This window comes from Drosophila ficusphila, unplaced genomic scaffold, assembly GCF_018152265.1.
Source record: "Drosophila ficusphila isolate 14025-0441.05 unplaced genomic scaffold, ASM1815226v1 contig_197, whole genome shotgun sequence".
NCBI lineage: Eukaryota > Metazoa > Arthropoda > Insecta > Diptera > Drosophilidae > Drosophila > Drosophila ficusphila.
In genome coordinates this window covers 2,710,000-2,723,136 of record NW_025064091.1, presented here as the reverse complement: position 1 = coordinate 2,723,136, position 13,137 = coordinate 2,710,000, and the positions used below count along the sequence as shown (strand labels likewise).

At 47.5% G+C, this 13,137-nt stretch overlaps 2 protein-coding genes across 2 annotated transcripts; one reads left to right on the top strand and one right to left on the bottom strand.

Moving 5' to 3' along the window:
* On the top strand, positions 1–4,704 carry LOC108097682 (phospholipid-transporting ATPase IF). The gene is made up of 7 exons (XM_017200148.1): positions 1–395; positions 458–583; positions 797–1,346; positions 1,614–2,028; positions 2,094–2,685; positions 2,836–3,628; positions 4,186–4,704. The coding sequence occupies exons 1-7, from the start codon at positions 194–196 to the stop codon at positions 4,670–4,672; spliced, it is 3,165 nt and encodes a 1,054-aa protein (XP_017055637.1). The 5' UTR covers positions 1–193; the 3' UTR covers positions 4,673–4,704.
* A 67-nt stretch (positions 4,705–4,771) lies between these two features.
* Positions 4,772–12,880, bottom strand: LOC108097681 (serine/threonine-protein kinase ATR). Its single transcript, XM_017200147.2, has 5 exons — positions 12,592–12,880; positions 10,319–12,530; positions 9,968–10,261; positions 5,212–9,900; positions 4,772–5,113 (listed from the first exon to the last, which is right to left on the bottom strand). Exons 1-5 carry the CDS (start codon positions 12,819–12,821, stop codon positions 4,988–4,990), a joined length of 7,551 nt encoding a protein of 2,516 aa, XP_017055636.1. The 5' UTR covers positions 12,822–12,880; the 3' UTR covers positions 4,772–4,987.
* Between the last annotated feature and the right edge of the window lie 257 nt (positions 12,881–13,137).

The following is a 13,137-nucleotide window of genomic DNA, read 5'->3' as shown; positions in this document are numbered from 1 at the left end:
TTATATAAGCGCAAATGGAACATTATCTTTATCATACCTCAATTTATTTGGCTATTTCTATTCGAAACTCAGTCCAACTTTGGCTCCGAAAGTAATCACGCGTGCCCACCTCCTTTAATCTTAAATTCGGCTAAAATGAAACAGTTTTAGAATCATTAAAATATAGTGAATAGGTAAAATTAAAACAGTGATTATGGGAGCGAGCAAGAAAAAATCTAGTGATCCCTTGCGGATACAGATCGGTGGTATAGATGGTCGGCAAAAGAAGTCTCTGAATCGAGTTACAACCACTAAATATAATTGGTTAACTTTCCTGCCTCTCAATTTTTATGAGCAGTTCAGGAGAGCTGTTTATTTCTATTTCTTGATCATCACAATTGTGTCTTTCTTCGTAAGTAAGTATGGCTGCACTTCAAGGAGTTCGCATTTGAAGAATTATATCTATTATAAAAACTAGATGAAACAATATCGCCGCTTGTGTCGCTGCTTCCCCTGCTTTTTGTCATGATAATCACGGCTTTGAAGGAGGGATTGGAAGACTTTTCGAGATCGAAAAGTGATAAACTTGTAAACACAGCTAGAGGTAAGGAATTAATTATATTATAAATTAAAGAAAAAGTGGTGCAAAAATCAATAAAGTTGTAAATAAAAGAATACAAAATCTGAGTTCCATAAATATAATCTTGTAATCTTGTCTGTATTTTTTGAATTTTTCATTTTTTTGACATTTTTAAAAGATCATAAAATGGTCACAAATTCTTTGACCTCTTTAAATTCATTTTAAATCGTATTTTAGTTATTGTCATTCGAAATGGAAAGGAAGAAGTTATTTATTCGGAATTCATTGTTCCCGGCGATCTTGTGGTTGTGAAAAATGGGGGAGATGTTCCCTGCGATCTCGTTTTGCTGAAATCCTCGAGTGCAGATCGAAAATGCTTTGTGAACACGGCAAATTTGGATGGTGAGACCAATTTGAAAACCATTTCCGTTCCACCGAACTACACACTTTCCAACGAGGATGGAAATTCTGGCAAGGATTGCGTTGTTTGCGAGGCTTCCACCTCTGATCTCTACAATTTCAATGGGAGACTCGAAACCGAAGGAGGCGGAAATGGAGATGCTGTTCCCCTGACCATTGAGAACCTTCTGCTCCGAGGAGTTCGGGTTAAGGGCACCGATCGGGTTATAGGGTGTGCCATATACACAGGTATGCACACCAAGTTGCAGTTGAATAGCCGCTACACTGGAAATAAATCCGCTTCGAGTGAGAAGTATATCAACAGGTTCATGGTGGCACTCATCGTTGGAATGATCGTCGTTGTCGTGGTTTTGTATCTCATTGAAAGGTGAGTGCTCTTACAGTTTTGTGTATAAATAATTAGTATAGTATAGTATAGTATAGTAGATAATTATTTTTACTATTTTTATATCACCAATGAACCGATTTAAGCATAAGTGTTTACAACTTTTAGTATTCATTACGTGCTTTGTTTATAGTAATCTATATTAAGATTAAGCAAGTTGAAAAATGATTGAACCTACATCTTGTAATCCTATATATAATATATTACATATCTTATTTTTTTTTTCCATTCTAAATTATATTTCTACAGACACAAGGAGGCAAAGATTGTGCCAACCATGCCCTTTTTGGGTCCGCCAACCAACTTCAATTCCGCCTGGCAAATCTTCGAGGACTTCCTCTCGTTCCTGCTGCTCTTCAACTACATGGTGCCCATTTCAGCGTATATGAACATCGAGTTGTATCGCATTTTCGGAATGCACTTCATGCACAATGACTTGAGTTTGTACGACGAGGAGACCGATCAACCTTGTCGAGTTAATGCATCCAATTTGAACGAGGAATTGGGCCAGGTTAACATACTTTTCTCGGATAAAACTGGTACACTCACCAAAAACCTGATGAAATTTGTTAATTGCTATGTGGAAGATAAAGATTTCACTTTGCAAAATACCCATTTACTTTGCGAGGCAACTGGTGAACAATTTGAATTGGAAAAACTTGATGTGAGTAGGTTTTTAAGCAATGTTTTCTTACCTTTAACCTTAATATATATATTTTATTATTATAGAGTGAAGCCAATATATTTTTTGAGGCACTGACTGTTTGTCACACTGTGGAGATCCTTCAGGATTTGGGTGAAAAGCCTTTGGAATCGGCAGAATCCTTTTCGGAAAGGAGTCACTTGATGGGCAAGAAGATTGTTGATAGATATCAGGCATCCAGTCCGGATGAGAAGGCTCTTCTCGAAGGATGCGCCAGCTTGGGACTCGTTTACGAGGGCCAGGATAACGATGTCCTTCGCCTTTGTCGATATCCAAGTGGTGAGAAACTGCAGTTCGAGCGGCTGCATGTTTTGGAATTCAGTTCGGAGCGACAGAGGATGAGTGTGATCTTGAGAGATCAGAGTGGCACCACCTGGCTTTATTCCAAGGGAGCGGAGAGCGCCATCTTTCCGAGGTGCAAGGAGAGTCCCCGCCTGAAGGTGATCGATGAGCAGATAATGAAGTACGCGAAGAAGGGTCTCCGCACAATGGCCGTGGCGCGACGAACTTTGACCCCCGAGGAGTTGGCCAACTTTGAAGGACTCTTCAGGAATGCCAACACCCAGCTAAACAATCGAAACGAGCTGATCAGGGAGTGCTACGAAACGGTAGAGATTGGTAAGTTATATCGCTGATTAAGGAGTTCAGATCTTAAAGGCAGAAGTTCTTTTGTACGGAAAATTCCAAAAATATTTGAAATCTATAAGCTCCAACTCAGAAAGTTGGTATATCTCCTATTGAAACGAAGCAAATACTATTATCTTTTAGGTCTCGACCTGCTGGGTGCCACGGCTTTGGAGGATGCACTGCAAGAAAACGTGGGTGAGACTCTGGAGGCTCTCCAAACCGCTGGACTGAAGATTTGGGTTCTCACCGGCGACAAAGTGGAAACTGCATACAACATTGGACTCGCTTGCCGGCATATTCCTTCCGGATCGAAACAGCACTTCATTGTGAACGTGACCGATCCAAAGGAGCTCCTCACGCGACTGGAGGAGATTGACGCCGACAATCCAGAGGTTCTCGTGGTGGATGGCATCACAATTACCGCTCTGCTAAAGGAAACTCCTCGTCAGTTTGCCGATTTGGCTTTGAAGTGTCGAGCGGTTCTCTGCTGTCGATTGAGTCCATTGCAAAAGTGCGAGATTGTTACATTGATCAAGAAGACGAAGAAGTATATAACCGCTGCCATTGGCGATGGGGCCAACGATGTGTCCATGATCCAGGAGGCACACATCGGAATTGGAATCACGGGTCGCGAGGGAAAACAGGCTGCCAGGTGCGCCGATTTCGCCATCGCTCGATTCGAAATGCTGCAACGACTGCTCCTCGTCCACGGACACTACAACTCGCATCGTTTGGCGTTCCTGGTGCTCTTCTACTGCTACAAGAACATCATCATCACCGGGTGCATGGCCCTCTTCCAGGTCTACGATCTCTTCTCCGCCACCAACGTCTACAACTCGCTGTACCTCTGGCTCTTCGACATCGTCTACATCTCGTTCAGCTTCACCTATCTGGCCATTTCCGACAAGGACTACAGCGAGGAGACCCTGCTCAGGTATGTCGCAATAATAGATTTAGTTTTCAGTACCAAGACATAGGTCTAATAAATATTGGAAAAGTGCGTATTTGGGCCAGTATTCTGCATATCAAAAATTAAATGAAATAATAATGCAGACTGTAAGGGTATTAAATTACAAATTTTTAGAGGTATTGCAATTTTAAATCGGATAAAAATTATACAAGTTATGAGATAAGAAGCACTGGAATTTTGTTCACTTTTCGTCAAACCCATTTTTGGGAATTTGAAAAGGGGTTGTATCATAAAAATTGATAAAATATCGGTCCAAAAATAAAAACTAAACTAATGATGCAGTTTTTTAGAGAATTCAACTACAAACTTTGAGAGGTATTCCACTTCGAAATCGGTGATCAATTAAAGAAGTTATTGTCTTAGAAGTTTACTGAAAATCCAGAAAGCGGTTAAGACATTAAATCTACAAAAAATCGAATAAAAGTTAAAAAAAAAAATTAATTAATGAAGCAGTTTGTTAAAAAAATAAATTAGAAAGAAACCCTGGAGTTAATAAAACACATTTCTTAACTTTCTTTCAGGCATCCGGAGCTGTACAAGCGATTCGCGCACAATCGGCAGGCATCGATGGGGGTTTTCTGTCTGTGGATCCTCAACGGGTTTGTCCAGTGCTTCATCATCTTCTACTTCACCTACGCGGTTCTCAACGATGCCAATGTGCTCTTCAACGGAGGCCAACCTGCCAGTTTCCAGACCTTCGGAACCATGCTGATAACCATCATTGTGATTGTGGGCAACCTGAAGTTGCTACTGGTGGGTCGCTACATGACCTACTTGAATATCGCCATGATCTTTGCTTCGATTGTCGCCTTCATGCTGACCACGTACCTCTACAATCTGGACTCGAGTGGCGAGCTGTACGATGTCTACAATCAGTTCCTGGCTTCACTTCCTCTGTGGCTCTTCACCATCATCTGCTCGGCAGCTTGTCTGCTGCCCGATTTCATCATCAAGGTGGTGAATGATGTGTTCAGAAAGGTTCCGCCCACCAGCAAGTTGGTGGTGTAAATAAATAATAAAATCAACTATGATCATAATACATTAAATATTTTGTTTATCTTTATATATGAATTACAATATATAGTATATTATATTATTTTACAAATTTTTAAGGTACATTTCACAGGAAAGACTTTAATCAACAACTCTTTATACGAAGTAACATCTAAGCTCTTTTAAAAACGAATTTTAAGTTCCCCCAACTTAACAATTAACAGTTATTGTCTTAGACCTATATTAGTTAATCAACATAAATTATTTACACACTTGAAGGCAAAGAATCAGTAGAAAAACGAGTATTTGTTGGTAATCCTTGAACTGGGTTTAGAGAAAGGCTCCCCAGCCAATGTACATTACAGCCAAGTTGTCCACTTTGGTGGCCTCGTTGATGAGGAAGTTCACCTGTCCTTCGGTGGAGAGGGGAATGCTGTTGGCCTGCTGAACTTTGACCTGTAAATTAATATATGTTATATAGTAAATTATATTGAAATCAGATGTGGTAGTAAAAAGATCTACAATTTTATTAAAAGCATCCAAGGAATACTTACATGTCCTTGTAGACGATCTGCGATGCGCTGGACATCCTTGGTTATCTTGGCTGCGGCGGCACCATTCCTGGTCTGGGCACCCACATCGTAGACGAAGGGACGCAGCATGGACATCAGGGTTTTGGTTTCCTGCTTGAGCAGGCGCAGCGTGATCTCGCAGCACTTGCGGTAGCTGCCCTCCACGCCCAGCGGCCCCATGGCGGTGATCATGTTCTGGGTGAGCCGGAAGGGAACCACCTCCGGATAGGCCAGCAACTCCCCCTGATTGAACAGGCAATTGAAGTCCACGTGCACGGCATCCCCATTACCCTCGGCAAACAGGATATTCTCGCCATGCCGATCGCCCAATCCGAGGATGTAGCCCACCATGGACATGACGGCTATGGTGCGGATGTAGGTATTCCTCGCCTCGTACCAACTGGGCAGGGTGACGAATCGCTGGCGCAGCCACTCCTGGAAAACCGGCGGATGGGCGGGTCGCAACTGCTTGAGGAACACCTCCCGCTTCCGCTCCAGCGGTTCATTCAGCGGCACAGCCAGCTGGTGGAGCTGACGACTGGACATCACCTGACCCCGTTGGGCGTACAGGCTCATGCAAATGCTGCGATAGGAGACCAAGTTGGGCAGCCACTCCACCAAGCCGCACTCCTCGTTGAAGGGCAACACGGCGTACGTGCGAATGTGGAGTCTGCGCTGCCTGGCCGAAGCATTCTGGTGGAGATACCGCTTGACCAGGCCATTGAACTCCATCAGGCGAGCATCGCGACGAAGATCATCCTTTGGCTTGACCAGCACATCGTAATCCTGCCCATCGCTGCAGCGAATGGTTAGCTTCTTGGGCTTGGCCGCCGACCGGAGTATCAAGACGGACTCCTGGAAGCCACAGATGTAGATCTGCGTGTAGGGAAACCAATTTGACTTTGTCCCCTTTGCCGGATTATACGAAACAGTTGCCGAATCTGAATTCAGTGGCAATGTGGGTTGCATGTACTTCTCGAAGGGAAGCAGTATGCTGGAGAACTCCGACTGTTTGCACAGCTTGCTTAGCCGTGTGTCCAAGTCGCTCAGCTTGTAGGTGCGATCCAGGGTGACCTCCTTGTTGGTCAGCTCCATCAGGCGTTCGGTCAGCGAGTTGAAGTCGTGCAGCAGCTTCTGGAATGCGCCATTCTGCAGTCGACTGTCGGTGAGCACCAGTTTGCATCTCTTGATCCGGTTCGCCTTGGCCGACTTGAAGTGCGGCAGCAGCATCCACAGCGATTGCTGCGGATACTCCTCCACCAGTCGGATGATTATGTTCCGCAGCACGGAGAAAACCTCTGGCAAGGGATGACAGAGGCGACTCAGCATCTGGGAGTAGACCGTATAGAACACCGATGTGGATAGGGCAGTGCAGCAGTTGGTCAGCAGGTCGTTCATCTTCTTCACCTGCTCGCTGTTCGTGGAGGTCTCCGTGGTGTCCAACCAGAGACTGATCAAGCGCGGCATGGACTGGTAGACATGTTCGCTGCCATAACGCAAAGATCTCGCATAGTTCGCCATTATACCGATGAGCATGTCGTCCGATTCGTTGGATCCGGATGCCTTACTGCTCTGCCTCGCCTCGCGCATCTTCTCCAGGAACTGCGCCATCTGGACGTAGCAGCTCTCCGACTGGCGATGCACGTTGATCGCTTCCTCGAAATACTTGATAACCGAATCGGCGCAAAGGTGCATGGACTCGGCGCTGTAAACGGCTTGCAGATACTTTCCCTGGAAGAACAGATGCCGCTGCTCCGGCGGCAGTTGCTTGAAGTTGCCATGACAGGCGGACCGCATGATGGACAGCTGCTCCTCCAAGTAGTTCATGGCCATCACCTGGTCGCCCTTCTGCCACAGCAGCTTGGCTCGTTCGATGAAGAGGCCCGTGGGCTGGTATTCCGCCGCCTTTAGAATGTACAGTTGAGCGCGCTGCAGTTGACCGGCATTCCTGTTGATTTGGGCACTATTCAACCAGATCCTGGCCAGCTCTGTCTGCAAACGGGGCAGTAAATGGTCGCGATTCGTGAGGCGACGTTGCAGTTCAGCCAGCAGATTCCTGCGGAAGCTGTAAATCGATTCCTGAACGCGAACCTGCGGCTGAATCACTTGCAATCTGCATTCCCAATCTTCAAAGTATCTCCTCATGAGATCCTCCTGATTCTCTCGACTGGCATCTCGTTCCAGCTTCTCCACCAGCTCCTGGCTGCACTGGAGTTCGTGAACCAGATGCAACTTCAATACAGCATCGTAGGCATTCGCATAGGAATGCTGTTGAACGGCAGAACAGCTTTTGAGTTGTTCGAGCACCGATTCCCGCATTCCATCCAGCAGCGAATCGAATTCCGGGCGAGTGGTCAATGGTTTGCGCAGCTTGAGGCAACCTTGAGAGCACCGAGCCGGCCAGTTGGTCTGCAGTTCCTCCAGCTCATCGTAGCTGCCCAGACGCCACAGCAACTCGGACTTGCACTCGGCGAAACATTGACCCGAATACCGATCGGAAAGTCGCTGCCAGAGGCCATCGGCAATCAGTTGAGCGGTCTTCGGTGTGTCAATCAAATAGGCATCAATCATGGCGCGCACGTGATCCGGTTGCATTTGATCCGTGCTGGAGAGCAGCTGCTCGTACGAGGTGATCATGTCCTGCTGTCGCTCCACCAATCGATTCACCAGAATGTCCTGTGTAACACTCATGTCGTAGCTGCGCACCTGCACGGCTCCCTCCACCGAATCGGGATCCCTGAGGGAACCATAGACCTCCACCAGGAACGTGAACTGCTCCAGCAGACGCTTCGACTTGTCCTCGCCCTCCTCGAGATAGCTTTCCAGGTAGCTGAGTGCACGAGCATATTCACCGCAATTGTAACTGGCGCGCGAAACCAATAGTTTGGGGATGCCATTGAGAAACTCGTGGATCTTCCGGTAGTTGGCATCTATGGTCTCCGGTGGCTTGCCCCCAGTGCTGCGGCCATGGATCCGCTGCCATTCCCTCAGCCAGCGCTGCAAAAAGTCCAACAGTTCGGCGCAAAGTTTGCCAGCAAGGCGGGGAACTCGACTCGAATCCTCCTTGCGCTCCAGAACCGAATTACTCGACAAGGGTTTCACACCCGCTGCGTACTTTCGCGACTCGAACTGCTTGAAGGCGTTCTCCTTGATGGCACCCAACCCCTGACGACCCCGCACCGAACTGGAGCCCTCCTCATTGGCCCTCAGCACGGCCATGAACTCCTCCTGGATGTGCTTCTGCTGATCTGCGGAGCATTCGAGCAGAGCATGCAGCAGGATGTACGGATAGAAGGTGCTCAACATGTTGCCATCCTTCTTGATGCACGGCTTGTACGAGCTGAGCAGATGCTTCGTTTCCGACGACTTGATGTAGTCGATCAGTCGACTGGCCCACAGGAAGGCCCACTCCTCGTAGAAGCTGTGCGAGTAGTGGCTCCCGAAGAGCGGCTGCTGGGTGCAGGTGCTCGGCCGCTGGCAGCTGGTGTAGCAGGAGTGCAGCAGCGGCTCCATCACCTGGCGCATCCTCGCCGGCATCGATTGCCACAGCTGCACCTTCTTCTGTTCCTTGGGTGAAATGCCACAAACGGCCAGCGTTTCCTGGATGGCCAGCGAAAGGCTATCCACATGCTTGGTATTCTGCTGGAACTGATAACCGCGACACAAGGCAGTCAATGCCAAAATGGCAAAGTCATCCGATAGAATATTCAACGGCAATTGCTGTGGACTCGCAAAGTTGAAGTTCGAAGGCAAGTAGCTGGCGTCAATGGCTCCCAGCTCTCCCAAGCACTTGGCCGATGCCATTTGCAGTTGACGATCGTCGTGCTGACAGCCGGCCATCAGAACGTTCACAATCTGCTCCAGCAGCGGCTCCAAAGGCAGTTCACTGAGTATGGTGCTATTCAACTGCGGCCTTCGCCTGCGAAAGAGTTCACCCAGATGCTGGAGGGCATAGACCCGCACCTGTAGGCACTCGTCGGTTATGTGCTTCTGCAGGAAACGCAACTGTTCCAAGAGTTGGGGTTGATGACCCTCCTCATCGCTGGAACCCTTCAGGTCCAAATGAGCTGTATGCCTTCGGATGCACTTTTGAATCGTTGGCGAGACATTCTCCATGCGGTCTAGGAAGTACAGATCGGTTACAAAGTTGCCCAGCATAGAGGCGTTGCGCAGGATGATGAACTCGTACAGATCGTTGACCTGCTTAACGTTTTCCCCGTCCGCCAAGAGCGGCTGCAAAGTGGCCACAATCCTGCCCAACGATGGCCCCAACTCCTGAACATTAACGACATGCAGAAAGATGTGCCAGATCTTGAGGCAAATTCGCTGCAGTCGTGGCTCCTGCAGGGTGTGCACGAAGCTCAGCATGGCGATGATCTTGAATCGGAACTGGGTGACGTGCTGGGCGCCCACGAAGCGCATGATCTGACCCAAGCTGTAGAGAGTCTCCTCTTTGAGCGGCTTCTCAAAGGACGGCTCGCTCAGGCAGCTCTCGAAGTAGGTGATCACGCCCAGGAAACGCTCGGCAATAAAGTTGGCGAACTCTGCATTGGCCGTTTGACTGGATAGCTCCTCCTCCGAACCGACTGTTAATTGCAAAAGGCTTTGAAAGGAGCGCATCACAAATGTGGGATTCCGGTTGAAATAGATTAGCAATTCGGCCACCGTTTGCTAGCGGGAATATAAATAAAGAATATGGTTATTAAATAGGAAATGAAATATATATAATATAGCTAACCTTCACATCTGTATTCATTAGTTGCTGCAAACTGGATTGGGTGCAACTAACCACCAGCTCAATGCAACTGTTGGCCAACTCGGGTTCTTCGGTGAGATAAACATGGGTGTATAGCCTCAGAAACGAGATGGAAAACAAAGTGGCAAGTGGCTTCCGCATCTGCTTGGCTATCAAAACGAGAACTCCCTTGGCACGCGGCTCAACAATGCAGTGCGGCAAAACCATGGCTGTCAACAGGCGATGATACTTGCAGGTGAACTCTTGGACGCACGTAAAGCCCAGCATTTTAGTCAACTAGAGAGCAGAAATCAAGTTAAATTAGGTTTGTTCAAGTGGTCTTTAAGTGCTCACCGCTCTGAGGGATCTGGTGAACCGAACGCCATCCGAAAGATATCCAGTTAGGGCCAGTCGAACTGTCAAATCGAGGGCATCCCGCTTGTACCAGTTCCACAGATTGATCGTCTGCAGGCCGTGGCTGGCACATATCTCGGTGGCCGCCAGCACTGCCTCTTGGGCCACCAGCGACTGGGTGTGCACCAAAAAGAAGAAGGTCATCTTGAACCAGTGGAAGAGCCAGATCTCATCGACTTCCGTGTGAGCGATGGCGTTCAGTATGTTGAGCATTCGCCGCTGTTGCAAAACATTTTGCTCTGCAAGCGGTTTGGCCAGCATCGTTTTAATAGCACCAAGCACAAGGTTCGCCATTTGCTCCATGAAATCGGATGAAATCGCACGCATTGCAGCAACCAAATGACCAAGAATCTTTACGCAAACTCTTTGCAATCCATCCGTTTCTTTTAGGAGAGAAAGTATCGAATCAGGCTCAAAGCTCAGCACATCCAGATGGTGGGAAATGTAATTGAAATCGGGATGAAATAGGAAATCCCTGGCTATCATTTCGAGGAGGGAGCTGGAGAAATCTAGACTGGCCATTGGCTGCTTGCATTTTCCGAGATAAACTCCAGGAAGTTTCTCTGGCAATGGCCGGCACTTCGGGCAGTACAACTCGATGCGATCGTGGACTTTAAAGACACTCAAAGTGCCTGGTTGGGAGCACAGCAGCAAGCGGATGACATGAGCACGGCTACTTTGGCTGGCCATCGAGGGCAGGGCTCTCAGCAGTTGCTCCGGTTTAATATAACCCGAAATATACAACAGAGGTAGATTGCTACAGAATACTGCGAGTGTCGCCTCCGATTTAATGAGGTTCATGTAATGCTGGGCGTAGAAGGTCTGCATTTGGGTGTGGGCACTCGAAGGTGTTTCCAAGCGAATGGCGCCCAGGTGGGATAACTCCATGTGCCGCTGAAGAATCGCCAGCAGTTGGTGTTGCGTTTGTGTTTTTAAAAAGTGCCGAACAAAAGCGATTTTCATCAGAAGCGAGCAGATTTCGAAATATATATCCTTTTTGGCCGAGGGACACTTGGTTTCCTGCTCCACCAACTGCATGGAAAGGCCGTTCCAATTGGTTTCACTCATCTTTGGAAGCTCACACTGGAGCGGTAGTTTCGCCAAAACTGAAGAATCGATTTGCTTTTCCTCCAAACATATTTTTTGCTGACTTTGTGACAGGTGCAGCTGTTCCAGCTGCTTAAAGGCACGTAAAATGGACACTATTTCAATCCAGTCGTTGGGCAATATTTCCCTTTTCTGTACGGTTTGAACGAGACTTTGGGAAAGGGCCTGCACAACTGCTGTGCGTATCTCAGTTTGCTTTAGAGACATAAGAGCCAAAATGGGCAGTAAATGAGCTGGGTGCGAGTGCCAGTGGATAAGCAACAGCTGCTGCAAGTGCACAAGTTGCTCCATTGATACAACCGAATGCTCCAGATGGCCCTGAATAAATTTACTCAGAGATTCCAGTAATCCCTCCTCCAATTCGATGTCTGCGGGCAAGCTTAGAATCTCGTTGAGTAGAAGATAGCCAAGCTCGAGAGCCGAACGGCCATGGATGTGCAAGACATCCAGCAGTTCTTTGGTGGCCGTATTCAAACCTTTAAGTTCCTGCCGCGTCATACAGCCCATGTCCAACCACTTGGGAACCGAGGACCAAATAATGACCGTTGCCTCCAGTGTTAGCTGAGCATAATGACCAACATCCGGATTGGTTAGCCAGCGGTCGTTGGACTGTGACCGCAGGACACTGTGACAGTAGGTCAGGCTGGCCAATTTGGTGTCCATGTCGCACTCTTTGAGGATCAGCAAAGCCTGATGAAGGCTTCCGGAGAAGATGTCGCCGTGCGTGGCATAGCCAATGTGATGGGCGTGCTGCAGTACCTGCAGCAGACTCTTGGCATACATGTCGGCCTGCTCAATGGCCACGTTGATCTCCTCGAAGGCGCATTGCGGATCAAATTCCTGAAGGCAAGTCACGTCGCAGTGGAAAATGCGAAGGGAAATGGTTCGCTGGTGCTCCTCGCGCACTTGACTGAAATCCAAAGCACTCAATTGCAGGTGCATCTCCTGCAAGGCTTCCACATAGGCCAAAACCAGGCGTTCGTACAACTTCGGATGATTGGAGCAACAGGAACTGAGTATTTTCCTCTGCAGTGTGATGCACTGGCTGAGGAAAAACAATGGCTTGTGTTGATGTTTTATTTTAAGGGACTTGCTCATTCACCCACCTGCCGCCATCTTTCGCCTCACTTAAGCACTTGGCAAGTTTGTTAAGAAGCCAAAGGAGGAATGTGTCCTGGAATTTGTTGTGCAGCTCGCGCACCAAGGAACAACTTATAAGGCTCGGTTCCTGGCACAGGATGTCCTCGATCACCGTGTACACGCGGGAGAGGTTGCTGCCGTTCCGATTGACGTGGTTGTACAGCAGCTTCCACATGTCCTTTCGTTGGTTCGACATCTTGCCAGGTTTATTTGAAATCCGCAACAGAAAGACATTTGTTTATCAATACCGGCAATCCGCCGTAGTGTTGCCACCTCATCTATTTTAGTTTACGCGGTACTTATCGATTACTTCGATGAGTGGTAATCGGATTAAATAATAACTGAATTTCACTCGCACATTCTGATAATAAAAAGTTGTTAAAAAATGTTGAAAATAAAAAGGAATATATTTTACTTTCTAAAAAACATATTTAGTCACAGTTCAATGCATGTAAATGTACCTTAAGGGTACCAGTGTAAGCGGCCTATAATTCTTAAACTTTGTTTTAGTG

Bases quoted from the DNA above. Each gene is read 5' to 3' on its own strand.
- LOC108097682 (XM_017200148.1), top strand. From the start codon at position 194: ATGGGAGCGAGCAAGAAAAAATCTAGTGATCCCTTGCGGATACAGATC. The intron at 584-796 runs GTAAGGAATTAA...ATCGTATTTTAG, and splicing joins ACTTGTAAACACAGCTAGAG to TTATTGTCATTCGAAATGGA. The intron at 2,029-2,093 runs GTGAGTAGGTTT...TTATTATTATAG, and splicing joins TTGAATTGGAAAAACTTGAT to AGTGAAGCCAATATATTTTT.
- LOC108097681 (XM_017200147.2), bottom strand. From the start codon at position 12,821: ATGTCGAACCAACGAAAGGACATGTGGAAGCTGCTGTACAACCACGTC. The intron at 12,531-12,591 runs GTGGGTGAATGA...GTTTTTCCTCAG, and splicing joins GAGGCGAAAGATGGCGGCAG to CCAGTGCATCACACTGCAGA. The intron at 5,114-5,211 runs GTAAGTATTCCT...ATTAATTTACAG, and splicing joins CAGATCGTCTACAAGGACAT to GTCAAAGTTCAGCAGGCCAA.